The sequence below is a fragment of the Grus americana genome, chromosome 1, assembly GCF_028858705.1.
Source record: "Grus americana isolate bGruAme1 chromosome 1, bGruAme1.mat, whole genome shotgun sequence".
In the NCBI taxonomy this organism is placed as follows: domain Eukaryota; kingdom Metazoa; phylum Chordata; class Aves; order Gruiformes; family Gruidae; genus Grus; species Grus americana.
In genome coordinates this window covers 27,281,802-27,304,655 of record NC_072852.1, presented here as the reverse complement: position 1 = coordinate 27,304,655, position 22,854 = coordinate 27,281,802, and the positions used below count along the sequence as shown (strand labels likewise).

The 22,854-nt window shown below is 45.9% G+C and overlaps 1 protein-coding gene across 1 annotated transcript; it reads right to left on the bottom strand.

The window, feature by feature from the left end:
* Positions 1-6,414: 6,414 nt before the first annotated feature.
* On the bottom strand, positions 6,415-16,560 carry LOC129199323 (uncharacterized). Its single transcript, XM_054809634.1, has 10 exons — positions 16,325-16,560; positions 13,418-13,560; positions 13,204-13,265; positions 12,582-12,734; positions 11,096-11,271; positions 10,801-10,894; positions 9,583-9,717; positions 9,226-9,338; positions 7,613-7,756; positions 6,415-6,668 (listed from the first exon to the last, which is right to left on the bottom strand). The coding sequence occupies exons 1-9, from the start codon at positions 16,558-16,560 to the stop codon at positions 7,663-7,665; spliced, it is 1,206 nt and encodes a 401-aa protein (XP_054665609.1). The 3' UTR covers positions 6,415-6,668; positions 7,613-7,662.
* Between the last annotated feature and the right edge of the window lie 6,294 nt (positions 16,561-22,854).

Sequence of the window (22,854 nt, the reverse complement as noted above, 5' to 3'; positions counted from 1 at the left end):
GCAGCTTGGGCAAGTTTGCTTTAAAAACAAATTGTGCAAAATGAGAAAGCATTTAGTGAAGAACAAAAAGTCTCGTGAAGGAGTTATGGACAAAATAATTCTCCGATGAAACTAATGTGTCAGTTGATTTAGCAGTACTGCTTGAGTGCTGTTATTAGGCTTGGGTGAATGGATGCCAAAGGAAAAACCAGCAAGGATTAATATGGTAGGAAATGGGATGGAGGGGGACTTCAGATATCGTCTACTTACGTACCTTATTCACGACAGAATCAGAAAGTTACTTTCCAGTCAATGTGGCTGAGTTGGCACCACCCCAAAAGAATACAAACATGCACGTGCACTGATTGTAAGAAAACGTGGTACGGAAATCAAAAGACAGGTCACACCTTTGGTATAGATAAGGTGGGAATCATTGTCAATATTGTACTGCTACAGTGATGCTACTAGGTAGTTCAGAGTGGTGAAACCTTACTGTAAGAGACCATATGATTTTGGGGTAATGTCATAGTACAGTATATCCTAGATTATTTGATTAATGAAAGACCTTGGAGAAGACTTTTTCCTATCTTTAGCAACTCCTCCTTGCATCTGAATTTGTGAAAAATGGAGAGATGGCAAACAAAATCTAATTAAGAGGGCCACGTTTACTGTGATTAGCAGTGAAAATATTTATTGCAAGGGGACAGGAATATAGTGCCACTTCTTAGGGAAGAGATTCAGCCCTTTGAAATATTTTCTTCTCCTTCGTCACTAATAATGGTACATCTCTTAAAACCTTCATTTTCCTTTCCAGAGTGAGTCTTCACAGCTTTATCAAGCCTGTTTCTGGCGGTGTTCTCTTGTATCAAAGTGGCTGACATATAGTCACTTTCATTAGTTGATTCTCAGTGTATTAGCAGTGTTCTGTTGTTTCAGACCAGATCTCTTGAAGGAAGAGCTAAAATAATAATAATTTTAAAAAAGATATATATATATATATATATGTATATAAACCCCGCCTTTTTCTGAAACCACAGCCAAGTAAATTCAGGTTGCAAACCCTAAATTTTATGAGTATTGGGCAGTGGCTACGAGTAGCCATTTTAAGAGTATCTCTGTAATCAGTGACCATTTAATGGAGAAATGAAGAGCAAAATGCATTTTTAATTGGATATTTTTGTTTTCTTACAGACAGATACTTAAAACACACAAAGACGTGGTACTTGGGGACTTGTTTTAGTGGTGGCCTTGGCAGTGCTAGGTTAATGGTTGGACCTGACGATCTTAAAGGTCTTTTCCAACCTAAACAATTCTATGATTCTATCTTAGAAGAAAGGCAGGATTTTATTTACAAGATGGCAATATAGGGTAAGCACAGTGCATCTCTATGCTCTTTCCAGGAGGAAGTATTTCTTCTCAAGTCCTTTTTGAAGTGGACACGTGCTCAGCCACAAAAACTTGTGGTTTTTACAGGTCACTCCCCAACTAAGACCAGGAGACCCCTACAGTCCCTATGAAATGTCAAATGTTTCAGAATGGTATTAATACAAGCCCCTGTGATGAGAGAGTCAGCTTTAGCTGGTAGGGACTTTGGTAGCTGTTTGGGCTGCAATTTGCCTTCACGCTTAGAAGAGAAGAGGGTGCTGATGAGGCCTATAGATATAGTTATGTGGGCACAACAGGAACTGTTCATTATTAGCCAAAAAGGATGCAAAATGAATAGCTAGAATCTTTCACAACCAATTAACAGCTGTTTGCATTATTTTTTCCAGCTTTTTGATCTTTGTTTGTACTATTTCTTGAATCTCTTTGGCTCGTGGGTGATGTTGAAGATACCCAAAGTTTTTGTTTTAGTTTTAATCCATTTCTATTTTTTTAAATAGTTCCTTTATTGGGGGGATTTTTTTGAGGTATTGGTATTTCCTATTGTGTTGCTTTGTCCTTTCAATGTGTTCCATGTAGCTTATCTGTAGCAGTTTCAATATCATCTAGTAACTGTTGTTTCTACTCCTGTCTGCATGAAAGGTTTCATTCCTGTTCTGGTGCCCTGCACAACACCCGTGTACCACAGGAAGATTTCCAAATAGGGCTTAAATGTGGCTTAAGTGTTGCATAAGCCTTGGTATTTGAGTTAGTCTGCTAAAGGTACACCTTTCCTTTGACGTGATTCACTGTAGCTGGACAATTTAGCTCACAAAATATTTTTCAGTGCTGAAGTAAAAGAATGGCAGTCTAAAATTCCCTTTTTCCAATCTGTATTTTCCCCCTATTAAATCATTCTTTGTATTTTGTTTCCCAAGAAGGAAAAAATTCAGTAAAGACTTGTTGGGCTGATAACCATATGCTTCTAATCATCTGGTTTAGTACACCTGCTTTTCAACTGCTGTATTTATAGGAGGGGTGGTATAACTCAGAAAAGCTGTCTGGGAAGATTGCATTTCTCCACATTGCTTGCTCTGAGACTTTGAAGAGAACTGGGTAGTTACATGCATCCTGCAGACAGTGACTGTAACAGGTTTTCCTCCCTCTAGGTGGAGAGCTGGAGCTGTGGTGGTGCTTCTGGTGTGCCACCTCTGGAAACGCTGTACGGGCAGTGGGTATGCTGAGTCCTGTGGTGGCAGTTTTACTTGATCTCAGTACAGTCTGACATTGACACCGTATCCCATTATGGTGGGTTGACCCTGGCTGGGGGCCAGGTGCCCACCAGAGCCGCTCTATCACTGCCCTCCTTCACTAGACAGGGGAGAAGAAGTACAACGAAAAGCTTGTGGGTCGAGATAAGGACAGGGAGAGATCATTCACTAATTATCGTCACGAGCAAAACAGACTGAACTTAGAGAGGGAATTCATCTAATTTATTACTAAACAAAACAGAGTAGAGGAATGAGAAATAAAACCAAATCTTAGAACACCTCCCCCCACCCCTCCCATCTTCCCGGGCTCAACTTCACTCCCGGCTTCAACCTCCTCCCCCTCAGCGGCACAGGGAGATGGGGAATGGGGGTTACGGTCAGTTCAGCACACGTTGTTTCTGCCGCTTCTTCATCCTCAGGGGGAGGACTCCTCTCATCGTTCCCCTGCTCCAGCATGGAGTCCCTCTCACGGGGTGCAGACCTTCAGGAGCAAACTGCTCCAGCGTGGGGTCCCCCACGGGGTCACAAGTCCTGCCAGCAAACCTGCCCTGGCGTGGGCTCCCCTCTTCACGGGTCCACCGGTCCGGCCAGGAACGTGCTCCAGCGTGGGCTTCCCACAGGGCCGCAGCCTCCTTCAGGTGCCTCCACCTGCTCCGGCGTGGGGTCCTCCACAGGCTGCAGGTGGAATCTCTACACCCCCTCATCCTTCCTCCGTGGGCTGCAGGGGGACAGCCTGCTTCACCATGGTCTTCACCACGGGCTGCAGGGGGATCTCTGCTCCGGTGCCTGGAGCACCTCCTGCCCCTCCTTCTGCACTGACCTTGGTGTCTGCAGAGTTTCTTACATCTTCTCACTCCTCTCTCCGGCTGCAAAAGCTCTCTCTAACTTGTTTTTTTTTCCCCTTCTTAAATATGTTATCACAGAGGCACTGATTGGCTTGGCCTTGGCCAGTGGCGGGTCCGTCTTGGAGCCGGCTGGCGTTGGCTCTGTCAGCCACAGGGGAAGCTTCTAGCAGCTTCTCACAGAAGCCACCCCTGTAGCCCCCCCGCTACCAAAACCTTGCCATGCAAACCCAACACACCCATGCACACGTGCACACAGTAGGATTAACAGCTAGCTTTCTATTGAGAATGTGGAATGGATTTCTTTTGGCTTCTTCTAAGTGATGAACAAGAAATGCTATTTTTTTTTTTCCAATACAGTAATAGAGCTACTGTGCAAGAGAAGAGACTTACTAGCATATTCAGAACCACATAGATTCACTGGCTCACACTTTTTGTGCAACCAGTATACAGTTACCATTGAAATGGGTCCACAATAACACACTTGAGTCCAAGTAGATCATAATTGGATCTATTAGGTTTAGTTACATTTTAGTTGATTGCAAAGAAAAAGAAAACTTTTGTCTTCCTTCTTTTAATTAAACTACTTAAAACTTATAAACCATAAGAAAATAAGGAACGTCTGCTAAAAATAGGGCTGTAATGCACTGAGGATTGATTTCAATTCCCGAAGGAATACAGAGTAGCATTCCTACTGATGTGGTTATTCTCAAGATTTTGTAAAAATCATGTCCTATGAGTATATACCTGCTACTAACAATGTTTTTTCTTATGTTTAAATGGAATTTCCTGCATTTCAGATATCAGTTTGTGGCCATTGCCTCTCAGCTGACTGCCACTGGATGCCAAAAGGCTGCTGCTCTTCTTTACTGCCCCCTCCCCTCGACTGATAAGATTTCTCCCTTGAGCCTTCCTGAATGAAATTCATTACAAAAAGATCTTTGCTACCTTGAGGCCTCTCCTGTTCTCATACCAAGAAGCCATAGAAGAATGGTTTCATTGCCTCTGTCTCATCTTTCTAGCACTCCTAGCTGATTGCTGTATCTCTCATGCTGCCTTCTGCATTGACCTGAGAATAGCATGGTAGAAAACTAATTTGGCTGAGAAAGACTAATTTCTTTCTGCTGGAGCAGTTCCACAATCCTGGTTCTGCATGTAGTAGCACAGGCATCTGTACTGGCCCACAGCAGAGAAGGCATAAGCTGATAGTGGCAAGGGTATTATCATAAGGAACAGATACTTTGGTACTGCAAGCTAGAGGTTGCTCACTGACCGTTGCTTCTGGGGTGTTATCTCAGCAGCTCAGAAGATGCACAGGTGAGATGAACAAGAAATGGCCGGGGAAGTGGAGAAGTTCCAGAAGGCTCTTCGTGATCAGGAGTTGGAGGTCAAGATTTCCTTGGCTAAATGTATGGCCATTCTTGAGTGGTGCCATCACGCCTAACACCATGACTTTGTATTTAAGAAGGTTGATCTCATCTTTGTGCCTTTGTGCTTGCAGATGTTGAATACATTCTGCAGTGTTTTTCTTTGTTGCATGTAGCCAAAGACAAAAATTAAAGCTAAGAGTAGGCCAAACTTGGGCAAAATGCTCATTACATTGGGTAGGAGGTCTGCCTAAATAAAAGCAGGCCCGCACTTGAAAGTTTAGGATCACTGGAGATATTTCCTGTTTTATTTTGGCTGTAAGAGCAAAAAATTATTAATAAAAGGATTTTATTATTCAAATTTGTCTGGTCAGTCTTTGGGTGGTATATTAGACACAGCTGTGGTGTTACAAGAGGTACTGCGTGTGGGCAGGTCTCGTGTGCACAATGCAGTTTGCTGTGAAGATCCCCACATCAGTGCTGGACATTTCTTGTCTTCCAGGCCTCAGGAGCCTCCCCCAACTGCCATGGCATCTCTGAGATTATCAAGAGTCCCCACAGTGACACTGGAGATGGACTTTAACATGAAAAAATTGACGGGACTTCTCTCTACTGCCTCACCCCCCACCCCACTGTAACTGGTATCAACACCTGTTATGCCAGATGCCAATGCTGAATTTCCATTCTGCGGCTCCACCAGCCAAGAACTTTCCCCTCTCACTGACAGCCTCAGCCTCATGGCAGCACAGGGCAGGTTAGGAGCAAAGCTGAAAACAGGTCACATCTGAGTTTATCACAGGGACAACTCAAAGTGAAGGGCAAGATGTTCTGCACCTGCTTTCTCTGCAGAGAGATGCCAGAAAGTACCAAAAGCTGAACTTCTCTTTGACTGCTGTGGTGCAGGCTGGAGAGATATCTGAATGCCTTTTCCCTCTGTGGGCTACAAATTGGTCAGCTTCCCAGGGGATCAAAACCTGTGGGATTTGCCAGTGTTTCCTGGCTAGCAGAAGCTCACCCACTACCTTCTGCCCAGACCACAAGAAGGATTGCTCTAAACCAGAGGAAGAGCCTGGGAACTGATAATTAGCAATTCCTCAACTCTAGTCCACACAACTGTGCTTCAAGCCTCCCTGGAGGAAAAGGAGAGAGATGTGTGCTGGGCATTTGCCTGGCCTCCAGGACGAGCTGCAGCTGTGAACAGAGCTGAAGTGAGCAGAGGAGAGCTCTTGCTTGGACTTATGGCCTTGCTTCTCTCTCACAAGCGAAGATGTCTGCGCGACTGATTTTCACTCAGACCAAGGTCAGAGAGAGAAGTCTTAACTGCCTGCTTAGGAAGAAAGCCTGCATAAGCCTTCAAAAATATGACTCATCATCCATACCAGCTAGGGCCAAAGAACTCAAATTCTATGACAAAATGCAGCAGTTCTGCTCAAATGTCACAACAGTTCTAGCAGCCATCATCATTTTGCAGCAATCAGACGGGTCCTTGTCTGTACCAGAGGCAAGCGGAGGCAGTAAGAGTGTACAGCCACATGAAAAGGGAACGGGAGAAGCGAGACCAGCAGGGGGAACGGAAGAAAATAAAGACGCATCCTGGATTACACATTTTATTAAACATCAAGTTGGAACAACATATTTGGCATTAGATGGTGGTAGCAGCACAAAACTGTCATCTTCCTGCCAGTGTGGTGGCCATGGCTGCTCTTCCTCACTGCCTGGCAACTCCAGTCCCTAAATTAGCAGGTGGAAGGGAAACCTTTCCTCTCAGTATAACCGCTCCTTGTTTTCTGGAGTTGGGACTTCTCTGCTCCAGCATCTTCTGATGGGTAATGATGCCATCTCATCAGCTGTGAAAACAGTGAGAGGCAGTTGACTCATTCCACAAGAATACCTTCTAAAAATGAAAGTAGCTCTGCAACAGGGCTGCTTTAGCAACACATCTGAGTAACAAGCAGAGAAGTACATAAAAGGTTACATGCTACTGACCAGCCAGAACAACCACAACAGCACTTCTGGGAACTCTGCTTCTGGGGCCCCATAACAAGGGAAAGATGGGCTGAGACAGCAGCTACTGGTGAGCAGTAAGTTTGAGAAGTTTTTCTGCATCACCTCACCGCATCGTGCCCTGGGAAGCAATGGCACTGTTTAAAAAACCAACACCTGAGCTGCCTCCTGCTCAACTGGTGCCTAAGACGGGGCTCAAGGGCTGATCTTGAGCAAAGCCAACTTCATACAGTGGTTCCGAGTTATGATGGTGTTACTTGCCTCTCTTCCAGAAAAGGAATTAATCTGTCAGGCCTAGAAGATGCTGCCACAGCCTCAAGCTGCAGCCAGGCCTGTGCTGGAACACATGGCTCTCAGCCCTGACCCTCACCTGCAGACATGATGTCCTGGTAGGACTGCAGACCTGCCTGTCCCTCTGGATGGGCCTGGCGATCTGCACTCTTGGCTGGCCCCGCTGACTGTCACTGGACCTGTTCTGCTCTTCTGGGTGAGGGCCTGTGGGACTGCTCCCTGGCCCATGAGCTCACAGGCCCTGCCAGCCTTGCTTCAACTCTTGGCTCGCCCTTGACGTGCCTTTGCAGATACTGCTCTGCACATTCATTTTTACCCATGATGACAACTACAGCAGTGTCACTACTACTACAACAGAAAGAGCATCAAGAAGAGAACAGATAATTGACTATACCAAAAAAGTCTAGGAAAAGGGTAATATAGGTCTCAAAAGAGGAAAAAACACCCCACAACAAAAGAAAATCACCAAGAAAACTCCAAACAAACCAGAGCTCACCTTTGTTCTTCATCTACCACCTTCAGTGACCATTTCAGAGCAGTTGTTCTTCATTTCTTCCTATAAACAATGGGGGGGGCCTCCACTTCTCTCCCCTCATACACTCTCAGTTTCTTCATAGCTCTGCTCAGAAGGCTAATCAACCTACACAGCAAATGAGTCAAGAAAACAATGAAGCAATGGAACAACTGGCCTTTTTCACATACTCTTATGATGACAGCGCAGATGTGGCTTGCTTGATCTTTAATGTGCTTGATACACCAGCAATGACTGAGAAAAAACAGCATTCCTGTGCCACAAATCACTCAGAGGATCCAAATTTCACCTTGTGGTGGGTTGACCCTGGCTGGAGGCCAGGTGCCCACCAGAGCCGCTCTCTCACTCCCCTCATTCACTAGACAGGGGAGAAAAGGTATAATGAAACGCTTGTGGGTCAAGATAAGGACAGGGAGAGATCATTCACTAATTATCGTCACGAGCAAAACAGACCGAACTTAGAGAGGGAATTCATCTAATTTATTACTAAACAAAACAGAGTAGAGGAATGAGAAATAAAATCAACTCTTAAAACACCTCCCCCCACCCCTCCCATCTTCCCGGGCTCAACTTCACTCCCGGCTTCAACCTCCTCCCCCTCAGCGGCACAGGGGGACGGGGAATGGGGGTTACGGTCAGTTCAGCACACGTTGTTTCTGCCGCTTCTTCATCCTCAGGGGGAGGACTCCTCTCATCGTTCCCCTGCTCCAGCATGGAGTCCCTCTCACGGGGTGCAGACCTTCAGGAGCAAACTGCTCCAGCGTGGGGTCCCCCACGGGGTCACAAGTCCTGCCAGCAAACCTGCCCTGGCGTGGGCTCCCCTCTTCACGGGTCCACCGGTCCGGCCCGGACTTGCTCCAGCGTAGGCTTCCCACAGGGCCACAGCCTCCTTCAGGTGCCTCCACCTGCTCCAGCGTGGGGTCCTCCACGGGCTGCAGGTGGAATCTCTACACCCCCTCATCCTTCCTCCATGGGCTGCAGGGGGACAGCCTGCTTCACCATGGTCTTCACCACGGGCTGCAGGGGGATCTCTGCTCCGGCGCCTGGAGCACCTCCTGCCCCTCCTTCTGCACTGACCTTGGTGTCTGCAGAGTTTCTTACATCTTCTCACTCCTCTCTCCGGCTACAAAAGCTCTCTCTAACTTGTTTTTTTTTCCCCTTCTTAAATATGTTATCACAGAGGCACTGATTGGCTTGGCCTTGGCCAGCGGCGGGTCCGTCTTGGAGCTGGCTGGCATTGGCTCTATCAGACACAGGGGAAGCTTCTAGCAGCTTCTCACAGAAGCCACCCCTGTAGCCCCCCCGCTACCAAAACCTTGCCATGCAAACCCAACACACACCTGAAAAGAGGAATAAAAGACTTCCTTCCCCCCGGGATGTCTGCAGGGCAACCTGTATTTGCATTTCATTTAGCAGCTATTGAATACTATAGGCTCATGCACAGAAGTGCCGTGCAAGAACTAACGTGAGGCTTGAATTTGCTCACAAACAGTTATGTACACCTATTTTTATGGTAAAGTTCAATACAGCTTGACTTCTACTCAGGGGTACCTCTTCACCATACGAAAAACACATACCTCTCACAGTCCTTCTGCAGTTTGAAGTTTATTCTCAATTCTTCACACAGATGCACTTCATCTCTGCATATCCCCACTATCAGCTTCTTCACTGGCCGTCCTTTACTGTCGTGCTTTCAAAATAGAAAAGATCCATGACACACACAGCATAAAAACAGTATCTACGTGTGGTATGTGCATCTAGCGTTCTCAACAGAGAAGCTGTCTCTCTCTGTTGCTTCCTGTGTGACCCCCAAATGACAAGATACTCAGCACCTGAATGGCAGGGGTAACAGAAAAAGCCAAGCATGTAAGAACTCGGCAAAAAGGTGAACACAGTTCTCCTGGGTATTGGATAGGCATCTGGAGAATTTTCACCTGTTGCAAAAGTTGAGCCTTTTCCCTGTCATTCTGAGCAGCACGCTCTTCAAGGTAGTATCTTGACTTCAATTGCTCTTCCCACGTGCTGTGTGAGTCCTTTGATGTCCAAGCCAGCAGATTCTGCTTTTGCATCTGTGAAAGCAACAGTGGCAAAAGAAAAACCTAAGGTGACCGGAAAGACAACTCTGAAATAGAATGCAGTAACTGAAATAGAAACAGGCCTAAGCTCTCTGCTCCCCATCCAAAATCTAAAACACACCTCGGGAAACATAAGCAAGAACAGGAGTTGAAGCTGGAGGAAAGAATGAACACTCTAAAAGCGATAAGATGAGGTTACAGCTTTGGGGGATAAGAAGACACGCATACACACACACACACAAAATCACCCTACAACTTTCTTCCAAAGGTCCTCCAGAGTGCATAATGATACCTACTTTATAAAATAATAATTCCTCTAGTGCCCACCACAGAAAATACCCTACCCTCACGACTTCTGTAGCAACTGTACTATCATCTGAGAGCAAGAAAATGCTCTGCCTGCTACTGTACAGCATCACCTCACCTAATTATTCTATACCTCTGCCCCACCGTGTGGCAGGAACGAACCATCGCCTATTCACAGGTGGGAAAGGGACCCTTCACATGGTCTCAAGGGCAAGCTGTGACAAAGCAACACAGATCTCCCAAGTCCAGTCTCCTCTCTCAGCTTTCAACCACAGATCTCCCTCCTGGCCCCAACATCCATCCTATCCATCTGTCATAGTTTAACCCCATTAGGCAGCTAAGCACCACATAGCCACTTGTTTGCTCCCCCCCGACAGGATTCGGGAGAGCATTGGCAGGGTAAGAATGAGAAAACTGATGGTTTGAGATAAAGACAGTTTCTTAAGTAAAGCTAAAGCTGCATAAGCGAGCAACGCAAAAGAAGGAATTCATTCATTACTTCCCATCGGCAGGCAGTTTTTCAGCCATTTCCAGGAAAGCAGAGCTTCTTCACATGTAATGGTTGCTTGGAAAGACAAATGCCATATCTTCAAACATCCCCCCCTTCCTCCTTCTTCCCCACAGCTTTTATTGCTGAGCATGATGTCATCTGGCACGCAGGAACTGAGTTTCCCTAGGCTTTCCAGGAAAATCTCATCTTAAGATTTCCCCACAGAAACAGGTAACTAGGCTCAGGAGTTCACAAAAAAGGGAAGTTTATGATCAGCTTACTGAGGCAGAAGCTTGCAGGTCTCTCTGAAGGGCTTCAATCCTACTGCTCTGTTGCTGGACTGTGGCTTCCAATCTGGCATTTTCAATTTCAAGGCTTAAAAAGAAATACAGGTCTTATTACGCAAATCCACCAGAGCACCAATTCTGAAAGAACAGCGTGAAATAACATCATCTAAACCAAAAGCATCTTTCAAATTTGTGTTTTAACTTGCTGTAATGCAACAAGGCTATCCTGCTGTTTTTGAACAATCCCAGAAAGCGACAGACACCTTGCTTCGCTGTGTTACTCTCTTACCGTTGCACGTGTTCTTCCAGTTGTTTTACAGTAGTATTAGCCCCTGAAGATGCCAACAGGAGGTCCTGCAGTTTCTGGGAAGAAGCTGTGACTTCTCTTTCCTTATTATCCAAGGCAGTCTTCAAGTCACGAACACAATGCTCAGACTGAAGACGCTGTTCTTCCAACTCCTGCAACTGTAAAATCAAAGTAGGAATCCAGAGTAGTCAGGTGAGCTTATACAGAGGAGTCAGCTGCTGCTGAAGAATTCAAGCGCTGCATATATCGGCACATTCCCTCTACTCAAAGAGCTGTAATCATTTCAAATACATTCAAACCTTCTCTTCTACTAGCAAAGGAACACAAACCGTGTTACTTCATCATCCTTTATACTGGCCTCTCCCATCCCTCCACTGATTTCCTATTAGCACGGTTCTAAGCACCGACACTGCTCCTGCTGCCCTTTCAGTGGCTTGTGACACTCTTTGTATCCACTTGTCTGCTCCTCCATGAAAACAGGAATTAGAAAAGTTCCTCCTTCTCCTAAAATGAACCCACAGCTCCCTCATAAGGAGATTTAAGATGATCTCTGTTTCAGAACTGTGAGGCCTCTATACTTCAGTTTTTGTAAGAACACTGCAAAAGGAGGTCCCCACCTCAGAAAGCAGCTTACAATTCACTTGCAAGAAAGCTGCTTAAGGACAGCAAGTTACAGCAGGCCCAAAGAAGGGAGAAAAAAAAGGTGGTGAGATGCTGCTTTGGATATACAGTGCAAACACACCACCTACAAACAAACTCTGCTTCTTGCTTAGTTCAATCCAGATGGTTCTGACACCTGTGTTATTGAAAAAAACCCCAAACTCTAACAACTCCTTAAAAAACGTTCCTTCAACCATGAAGAAGGTTCACATAGTTTTACACGCTGTGCACCCAAACCAAAGATGACCTTCACATGTATTTAGCAAGCTACATATAAGGAGAATATAGAGAGAGTGCAATATCCTGACCAGGGAAATCATGCCTCAGAGCAGAGGTGAGTTTTGAGAGAGAACGAACTGCTCTGTTTGTACCTAGCTGCCATAAGGCTGCTCCTAATGTACTGCCTTGCCCCTCCAGTTTGTGAGGAGCTCCCCAAAGGGCAGGTTGCTTTTATCACCAGGGGAGGGGAGGAAGAAGGGAAGAGAAAGGACATTGCTGCAATAGTACCCCAGAGCCTGAACAAGAGCTTCTGCTGTGGGGTTGAGGAGCAAGATTGTCTCTTACTTGCAACAGAAACCAGGTGGCTTTTTGATGATTCACGTAATATTGTCTTGCACTCTGGAAGAGGAAAAGGAGGCCACTTGGCTGAAGGTTTCACTGGCTTTGTGAATTATGACAGGGTATCCCTGTTAACTTCCTTAGATCTCTCTCCTACTGGCTGCCGGAATACTGTTTTGGCCTTTTTCATAGTGTACAGGAAGAAACAGCCACCCACTGGTTTATTCTTATAGTGACAGGCTTTGCATACCTCAGCTTCAACCGTGTCCAATTCCTTTTGCAAGCACAGATTGTCTTCCTCCAGGTCACGGTTGTAGAGCATAGTAACATCCAGTGAAGCTTCTGACATAGATTGCTTTTTAAGAGCATCAGCAAGCTTCTGCTGCAGCTGTGTGACCCAGTCCTAAAGAAATGTTTTTACATGAGCATGAAGAACTTGGTAAGAACATGAGACTGAGGCATGCTTTTACTTAGCTTACATAATTAGGTCAGTGTTCAGAGTGAATTCAAAGACAAGAATTGTTGCCTGCCACCAGCAGGCACCTGCAAAACTGATGACCTCTGTCTCCCCATCTTTCTCAGCTAAGCACCGCTATGCTACCAAGGGGGAGCAGGGGGAATCTTCACCGCTTCTAGACTATACTAGAAATCCGACTCGAAGGCCATTTGCTATGAGACCCAGGTTATTAGCTTGACCTGCCTTCGTCCCAGTCCTACGTGAAAAGCTGGCTAGAGCACGAGTATTTCAAGGGTCTCCAGTTACAAATGTAACTGCTGCAGGAGCAGCAGAAGAGGTCAACAAGTTCAGAGGTAAGTAAGCCCAAAAGCAAGTGAACCAAGGGGGACCCCACTGCATCCCTCATAGAAAGTACCTCGAAATCCCTGAGAGATTCAGCATCTTCCTCTTGCTCTGCTCCTCCTGCTGGCAGGGCACCTACAAAGGAGGTAAGAAGTGACACACTGTGAGTGTTTATCTCACTCTGCTTTTTCCCATCGTCCAAGCCCAGCATCCAGAAGATGAGGGACAGTTCTACTACAGGCCACAGCGATTTTCCTCATCGGCCCTTCCGCAGTTAATGATCGTACCTCCTCTGTGCTGAGCAATTGCAGCGTGTGTAAAGTCAGCAGTTCTCACTGGGCGGGAGGTGCTGAGAACTGCCTTGTCTGCTGCACCACCTGCAGAAGATTCTTCTGTCTTTTCACCATCTGTGTTTTCCATCGGTACCTTACTAAGGATATATACAGAAAGAGAGGAAATAAGAGTTGGTAGAAACAACCGCATCCTTGCATACACACTTGACTAGGAGAGCAACAGCCATTCCTTATTCCATTTTGTTGCCAACTGAGAAATGGTAACGCTCACACCTTACTCTTGCACTACCATTACAGATTCACAGATTGGGAGGGGTTGGAAGGGACCTCTGGAGATCATCTAGTCCACCCCCCCCTGCTAAAGCAGGATCACCTAGACCAGGCTGCACAGGATTGTGTCCAGGTGGATTTTGAATATCTCCAGAGAAGGAGACTCCACAATCTCTCTGGGCAGCCTGTGCTAGTGCTCTGTCACCCTCAAAGTGAAGAAGTTTTTCCTCATGTTCAGATGGAACTTCCTGTTTTCCAGTTTGTGCCCATTGCCCCTTGTTCTGTCACTGGGCACCATTGAGAAGAGTCTAGCCCCTAGAAGAGTTGGGCCCCATCCTCTCGACACCCACCCTTTAGATATTTATAAGCATTGATAAGATCCCCTCTCAGTCTTCTCTTTTCCAGATATTCAGATTTATATTATTTATTTTATATATGAATTTATATTCATATATAAACAGACCCAGCTCTCTCAGCCTTTCCTCATAAGAGAGATGCTCCAGTCCCCTCATCATCTTTGTAACCCTACATTGGACTCTCTCCAGTAGTTCCCTGTTGTCTACTGGGTTGCCCAGAACAGGACACAGAACAGAACTCCAGATGTGGCTTCACTAGGGCAGAGCGGAAGGGGAGGATAATCTCCCTCGACCTTCTGGCCACGCTCTTCTGAACGCACCCCAGGATACCATTGGCCTTCTTGGCCACGAAGCCAAGCTCATGGAGAGCTTGCTGTCCATGAGGACTCCCAGGTCCTTCTCCGCAGTACTGCTTCCCAGCAGGTCAACCCTTAACCTGTACTGGTACATTACATGACGAAATATTCGCTGCAGGCATGTTCATTCTCTAGATGCATGTTGGTATCTGTGAAGCACTTCAGCCCTGCTGGCTACAATCTAAACTGATGAACAACTGCTCCATAGGGATTATAACAAGCCCTCTGGCAGATTCACATCTAACTGCAAGGGTGTTACATCCACAGGATGCTACATTAATTCAGATCCCAACTGAAACAAAAGGCAGGTAGTTCCTAGTCAGTGGGGTTGAATAGCACTTAGCAACACATGCGGGAATTCTAAAAGAGCATTGTGGGTGTAAGTTCTCCTCAATTCCCACATCCACTTTTGACATGGGAAGGAGATTTATCAGAAGTCATCACTGAGCCCATGTCCTGGGTTTGGCTAGGATAGAGTTAATTTTCACCAGGAGCTGGGATGGGACACAGCCAGGACAGGTGACCCAAACTAGCCAAAGGGGGTATTCCATACCACGCGACATCATGCTCAGCATAAAAGGGAGGCTAGTCGGGGAGGGGTGGAGCGGCTCCAGGACGCGTGGCTCAGGGACAGTCCAGCTTCAGGACAGGTCTGAGTGTGTGGTCTGAGTTGTATGGTTGTTGGGTGAGAAACTGCATTGTGTATCACCAGTTTTGTGTATTCTGTTAAGTACTGTTGTTGTTATTTCCCTCTTCCTTTGCTGTCCCAGTAAACTGTCCTTATCCCAACCCACGAGGTTTTGCCTTTGTCTTCCCATTCTCCTCCCCATCCCACCAGGGAAGGGGAGGGGAGCAAGCAGCTGCATGGTGCTCAGCTGCCGGCTGGGGCTAAACCACGACAGCCCAGCTTCAATAAAGGTCTCAGCATATCATCAAACCTTGGTGCCATTACCAAAACGGTTCATAAATCAGCACAGACACTCTGACAACTCAGCCCCTCTAATGACCATGTAAACCATCTTCCCAACATGTCTAGACACACGAGCATAATCCACAGCCATGAAGCCAGACTTATCATCATAAGAATATCAGCACCATGCCAAAGAAGAAGTTGGATTGCATTCATATCCCCAGCAAAGATGGCAACTGTAAGAGCAGTCCTAAAGCATCCAAAAAGTGATATGAAATATACCCGCTTCTGGAGGCACTGTGTTGTCATCATTTTAATTCCTGCTTGCTCCCAAACCAATTCTTTCCCCCTTTCCTACAAGCACAGTGAAAGTGAAGCCAAATACATGGAGGAGTTGGAGAATTCAGGTTGGAAGGGACCACAGGAGGTATCCAGGCCAACTGCTTTCCCAAAGCAGACTCAGCTACAACCATGTCAGACCATGCTGCTCAGGGCTCCTTCCACTCTGGTCTTAAAAGCCCCCATGGATGGAGGCTGCATAAATTCCTGGGGCAAGGTGTTCGACTGCTCGACTGTCCTCATGTGAGGAGAGAACTGGTGATGCTTGAGCAGCTGCAGAACCACCCCACAGGGAGACCACAGCAAAGCGGCAAGTTCGCAGCATGCACTACCAACAGCACTCAAGCTGACCTGGCAGCTACAAGCAATGAAAAGCTCTGGAATTCATTCTTCCAGCTGACAGGGCAAATCTTGCTTTTCAAGTGATTAGCTTGAATGTGATCCCACACGATGCCTTAAGGGCAGATGCTTCTGCATGGCACCCTGAAAACTGCCAGTGGTGTTCATTGTGCCATGCTGATGCTCACGCTGGATCAGTAGACTCTTGAGTTGTGCTCCTTGTGCTTGAGAGAGGGCTGCCAAGGACTAGCAGAGCTTGGCTCAGAACCTCCCGCAGCAATGCCTGCCAGAAGCACTGATGATGTCCCATCAGAAAGCCAAAGCCCCTCACCATTTCTCTGTGTCTCGCCTGTTGATGCCAACTCTCTTCAGCCACCAATGCCACCGCCTCAGCCAGGCTGGGTCGCTGCGGGCAGCTGTGTGGTGCAGCCTGCCCAGGTCCTCCTTCTGCAGCTCATAGGCACTGGTGGTGGTGGCAGCATAGGGCTGACCAGAAGTGCTGCCGGAAGGCAACTGCTGCCACTTCTTGCAGAAGAGTCCCATGAATTGGTGCACGCTGCGGCGCATGCTCCGGTGCATGCTGCGGTGTGGGCACAGCCCCGCTGGGAGTGATCCTCAGCAAGAGGCACCCAGCAGACTCTGCCAGGGCCCAGGCAAGAACAAGGACAAGGACGAGGGTAAGGACAAGGACAAGGGTGAGGATGAGGAGGAGAAAAGGCACAAGAGAGACGAGCTCGCCCCGAGCTGTGGCCGCGGCCTGGAGACCCCGAGGCGGGAGCAAGGAGGCACGACGCTCCCAGCCGGGGATGTGCTGCTGCTGCAACAGCGGCGGTGACAGCACTGAGCGCCTGCTCCCTGCGCCAGCAGGGCACGCGCCAGCCCCCTGCCTGCGCAACAAGGGCGGTGAGCACTCCAGGGGGCGTCACAAGGGGGTGTCACAGAGGGCAGGGTGACGCTGCCGTGCGGGCCGGTTGCGTGCCTGCAGAGGTGTGGCGGGCGGGTGTGAGGGCGACCCCAGAGGGCGGCCAGGTGCGCGGCACGGGGCTTGTGAGGGCCCCGCGGAGGGGGGGTTCTGCCCCCGCGACAGGGTGCCCCAGTGCAGGGGCCCAGGCTGCTCCTGCCTGGCTGAAGGCTGCGGCAGATGCTGGAGCAGCTCTTGCCTCACCCGCTCTTGGTACTTGCCTCAGCGCGTGGCCAAGGTGCCTCAGGACACGCATCCCTGAAATGAGGCTCGAGGTGGAGTCAGAGCCCAGCTCGGGTGGTCAGAGCAGGCTCAGGGTGCCCGTTGATCGCTTCAAGCCTGCCATGTCGGAGCTCCAGGATGATGTGCTTCCTTCCAACAAAAGGCGGCCTGAACTTCCTGCAGTGTGACGAAAATCAAGGGCACCATCTCGCTTTTGTGTTGGTACAAGGGTCAGCACAAGGAAGGTGCTATTTAGTCCTTGAGTGCTGTGGAGGACAAAGATGTATTAATCAGGAATTAGATTAATGTAAGCTGTCTTTCCTTTGACGTGCCTCTAATTGCCCTAGCATGGTCTTAGTGCAGCTGAGAGTGGGGCCTCTTCAATCTGCTCTTTCTTGTGTCATTGTGCTTTGCAAGGTGTTGCGAAGGCTGTTAAACCCAACAAATCCTTGCTGCCATGTAACATGTGAGCCTTGCAGTCATTCAGCCCGCAAGGACAGCTCATTTTGTGTTCACAGAGATGCAATGGCAGTAGGAATCACTGCCCAGCCTAGCGTTCAAAGGAGATGGTGCTGTATAGATGGGGGAGATAGGTTGGGGAATTTGTTCCTCATTATGTTTGGGAAAGAAATCCTAAACCACCATCGCTGTTGTAGTGTTTGGTGCCAGTGTTTTCCCAGGTGACCCCTACAGTGCAGTCTGTCCCCAGGCCTAGGGTGGGTGAGGTGGTTTTATGTTAGTTAAGTCGCTGTCCACATCATGTGGTGTGTCCCATAATCACTCCACAAGACAACAAGGAGTCTTGTGGAGTAAATCTTTCCAAATGGCTAAGGATTTCCCTCTGCCCCCTTCTTTTGTGCTCTCCTCAGAGCTTCACAGTCTCTTGCAGCCAGACTCCTGAACTCTGTTGAGCCCTGTCCTCAAAGCTTCCCAATGCCCCCTGGGGGCTCCAGCTGCAGCCTTTTTTTGTTTGTCTGTTTGGTTTTTTTTTGTTTGTTTGTTTGTTTTAGCTAGCTTTACAACACAACTCAGTGCAGAGGGAGGTGGGTAATTAGGCAGCGTTGGGACCCAATGCAGCTTTTCCAAAGGCATAGTGCGTGCTCGGACAGGGCTTTTGAGCTGCCTTGTTGCCTTCCTGCCTGTGCCATCTGAGGAAGGAACGAAGTCCCCTGAGCGAGGAGACTAGTAGTTGTCCTCTCAGAAACGTGTTGCTGCTTTCCATGTGCGCTTTTTGCCATCTAGTGGCAGCAACGTATTGGTGTTCTGTTTGCATCTGATAATTGCACTTTCTAGGTGTGGTACAAAATTGTTTGTGCTGTAGGACTCCTCCATCAAGCAGCAAGGTGCAGCTATCCATCCGCACTACTGACTATGCTGCTGTGATGGAGAGCCAGGAGACTAGCTTTTCCTGGAATAGTTAGTCTGGGAGAAGTATCTATCCACTGTCAAGTAAAACCACAGGGATGCTCAAAATCGGTGCTTTTCTAAAGTTTAATGGAGTTTTGAGTTGTTGAAGCAAATATTCACTATGTGATCATATGGACGCCTTGTTGCTGATTTGGGGATGTATTCTGAAAGGTAACATTGTGAGGCCTTTAAAATGAAAAGTCGTATTTTGATGGGAAAGTTTGTTCCATCAGTGACCCCGTGCACAATTAGGTACGCTATATCTCTGATATGCAACAGTTCTGTTGGGGATGCAGGTAGTTAAACCAGCTCCACGTCGCTGATGCCAAATTGCTTTAGAGGAACTTCCCTCACTGAACTACAGTCCTGTAGATCGGTAGAGATTGTATGTGGCTACCTTCCTGAGCTTCCACTCACTTTTGAAGCAGGCTATGACTTGGAAATGAGTTTGTTTTTATTGATGGCTTGTTCTAGCTCCTGACGGGAGGCTATGAAAAGTGTCTTTTCACATCCAGAAATCAGAGGCCTGCTGTTGGTCACCCCACATCTGAAAGATGCTATGATCCCACCAGTTTGCAAGTATGATAGGAATAATATCCATTCATATTACTGCTGAGGTACTGAGGCCTGAAGCAACCATTACCAGGCTTCAGCATGGGTGGTACATGCCAAAAGGCCATATCAGGTATGTCCCAGGTGCTTTGGGATAGATGTTGCATGCAGGAGTAGACATGATATGAAGTGTAGCTATTCGTGGAGTGTTTCCAGCATGTCCTGATGCTCTGAAAAGTGACCTTGGAGTGGTCCTTTATCTAAACAGCTGTACTGCGGCAACCCTCAGGAGCGATCTTGCAGAACAGCACTGAAACGGCCAAATACTCTCCAGGAAGCTATAATGCCTGAAAAGAACTATGCAATGCATACCTTTGGTAAGCAGGCTTTTTTGACAATGCATTTTTCTTTGCTCCAAGACAGGCATTATTTCCCAAGATATAGAAACACTGTGCAGAATACAGTCCAGTCAAAGCCAATATTGAAACTGCAGCTCAAAGGAGCATTGCACTGGAGATGAGGAACTAAGGTAGATCTACATTCCATGGTAGGATGGCTTTCTTAGCATAATTAGATTATGTTGCCATAGCTAGATTTGCTCCCATAAGCGAGTAAGCTTGTTTAGCAGTATCTTCACCCTGTTGAACAGGATACCATGAGGACAGACCCTTAATCCCACCTCATTTGATGTGTGTCTACAGAGCTGTTTCCTCACTGAGCTCTAGTGGCTCACCTCCCCCATGTGTGAAACCTGCTAATTTGCTTTCCTCTATGGAAACTTCACAGATGGCTGCTGCCCAATTACTACACCGTTTCCAGATGTCTAATTGATAGATGTTTGTTTAGCAAGCATCTGTGGTGCTACAGGGTGATCTTGCCTCCAAGTGCTTGCTATTGCCTTCCACTCAGAAGGACAGTGGTTGCCTTTCACCTCTGTGGTGCATATAAGCATTCCCTGATGGACTTTCCCTTTTAAAGTGATCGACTGGGTTCTGCCTGAAGCAGTTGAGGAAGTACTCAGCAAAACAACTCACAGGCTCTAAGTAATAGCTTTAGATGAGGATATTGGCTGCTGTTTGCAAAATTACTCTCTGCTTACACCCAGCCGTGGGACAGTAATTCAGAGAGAGGGCCAGTAAGCAACAGCTGGAAGTCGCAAAGTCCTTCACCACTCCAGCTGAATCCAGGAAGGGTGAATAGTCATAGCCCAAATGCTGCACAAAATAAAGAGTTCGTGTCTTTTCCATGCTCCTTCTTGGAAGAAGCATTTTATTTCTAAACATCTGTTACTGCAAGACAAGAACTTAAGCTAAATTTTAAGAAGGCTAGCACAGAAAGAAAAAAATACCAATAGCAGAGATATCTCGAATGTGCAGTTTATTACTGGGATACTAAATTTTTCGTAATAAGTCAAAGACTTAATGTACTAATATATAATGAGCCCAACAAACATGAATGTTACATATTTACCCACAGAAATAGTCCTAGTAAGTAAACCAAATTGCCTGCTCCAGATCATCTGCCCTATTTTATTTATTGCAGGACATGATAACATAGTGTGCCAAGCTGGGGACAGAGCCCTTTCCTTATCTTTAAGTGGTGTGATGTGATTAAGAAATGATGTTCTTTCACTTCCACCTTATGTTTGGGAGTTTTGCTGTCCCAGTAAAGCATTATTCTGGTGTGTCGAAGCCTCTATGTATATAATATTTAGATTTTTGGGGGGTTTTGCAATTCAATTTCAGTTTCTTCTTCTGTCCAAGGAAATTGTTTTACAACAGTCTTGAAATAATCCCCTAATAAATAATTTTCAAACTGCTTAGTTTAAAATTATAAGCTCATAGAATGAAAGTAAAAGAGTTATTGAACCATTAAACCTTGTACTGGTTTAAGCCTCATCCTTCATTCATTGCCATTCACTGTGATAATTGTCCTTTAAGTATCTGAGAGAAGCTGAGAAACTGTCACTTACCAGTAGAAGTGATATAAAGAAGTGGCAAATTCTTCTCTTGAAGTGGGGCTTTTTTATAACAAATATAAAATGAGTAGCTATAAATGGTAAAATAACCCTTCTTCTGTGGCTGATGCTTGGCTGGTTGTATTTGGTATTCTCAGAGCTAGACAATTACTCTGTTTTATTGATGTTTGGTTTTTTGGTATTGAAGAGTGTGCTGAATGCAGTTACCTCTTTGTTACCATCTTTCCCCATTTTTTCAGTTATTATAACCACTTCTTGTTTCTCATATTTAAATAGTAAACTGGATTGCTATGTCAGTACAGAGCTTGCTGCAAAAGGCATTGAGTGTCCCACTGCTATTGTACAGTTATAATAATTTGGTTTTTTTCCCTATACAACTCTACCTGATAACCGGAGGAAAAATAGAAATAGACATTTATAATTTTATTGGGTTACCAGTAGTTATTGGAAGGACAACCATCTTTTCAGTAACTAGAGCGAGAGGTAAATAAGCAACAAATACTAAGGCATCTAATGAAAGATAGTGCAACATTTCTCCAAATTGCAGGATTGCAATTGGCCATTACATTTTATCAATGTAATTAAAAGGCAGATAAGAAAAGAATAACCTATGCAGTATACAAGCTGGAAAGTGTCAGTTAAATTTAGTTTTCAGCATCAGGTTTTTAAAAACATTGATTTCTCTATTTGCAGATAACTCTAAATAATGGTATGTTAATGAAAGAAAATGCAGGGTATGAATTTTACATGATCTAATGAAAGGATTACTTTTGATAATGAAAATATTGATTGTCTAAGAAAAATCTTTTATGAATGATGTGAAATAACTGAGTCCATTTCTTTATTCTGTCTCTGGGTACCACTGTTATGCCAGGTATATACTTTTTTGTCTGGTTAGTTTCTACTATCAAGATTTTTGATTGAGTAATGACAAATCAATCATTTTCTTCTTCATTACGAAGACTGGAACTTTCCTTGCCTGTTGCTGTACATTTCAAATTACAGTGGTCTATTGTATACGCCTTGCACTATTTGTGGCTTTCATTATATACAGAATACATATGCACATATATAGTTGAGTAAGTATGTATATAAAATACAATTGATAGGCTATTTAAGATGTGTAACTAGCTTTGGAATACAAACCTTGTTTGTTTTCAGAGGCACTGTGGTTGTAGAGTGCTTGGAAAAATCTCCCCTCCTTTTTGTTTATACAGAAAACAAACAAATCAAGAAAACGCCCAAAACCCCAAATTAAGTGTTGTAATAATTAATTCTAATTCACCAAGGATCAAATCTAGAAAATAATAATTTTTCTCCTTGTTCCAGTCGGGGGAAAGGGGGAGAGAAATATTTTTTCTTACATAAAAGCCAATGAGGGATAGTTGAAGTGCCTTGTTCATCACAGATAACATAACCATCCTCAAGTAATACCTGTCAAAAGGCTGTCCTCTGCACCTAGCAGCTATGTGTGACAGAGAGTGGGTCAGCAGTGAATTCTGGTGCTGTTCCCAGGGATCTGATGGCTGTTGTCAACTTCTTCACCAGGCTGCTTGTGTTTGTTCCTAAGGAAAGATATTATGGATATGTTGTTTCTTTTCTTTTCTTTTTTTTTTTTTTTTAGAAGAAACTACACTTTTCAGAGAAATGTGACACGTTTTTACTTTCCTACCCTCAGGCTTGATCCTACTTGATCTCAGTAATACATCTCTAGGCTTGACCACAGTAAAAAGAAGAATGT

Excerpts from the sequence above, each read along its gene's own strand:
- LOC129199323 (XM_054809634.1), bottom strand. The coding sequence starts at position 16,560 with ATGCGCCGCAGCGTGCACCAATTCATGGGACTCTTCTGCAAGAAGTGG. Across the intron at positions 10,895-11,095 it reads CTGGAAGAACACGTGCAACG|CCTTGAAATTGAAAATGCCA; the intron begins GTAAGAGAGTAA and ends TTTCTTTTTAAG. Across the intron at positions 7,757-9,225 it reads CTGCAGAAGGACTGTGAGAG|GTTGATTAGCCTTCTGAGCA; the intron begins GTATGTGTTTTT and ends TTTGCTGTGTAG.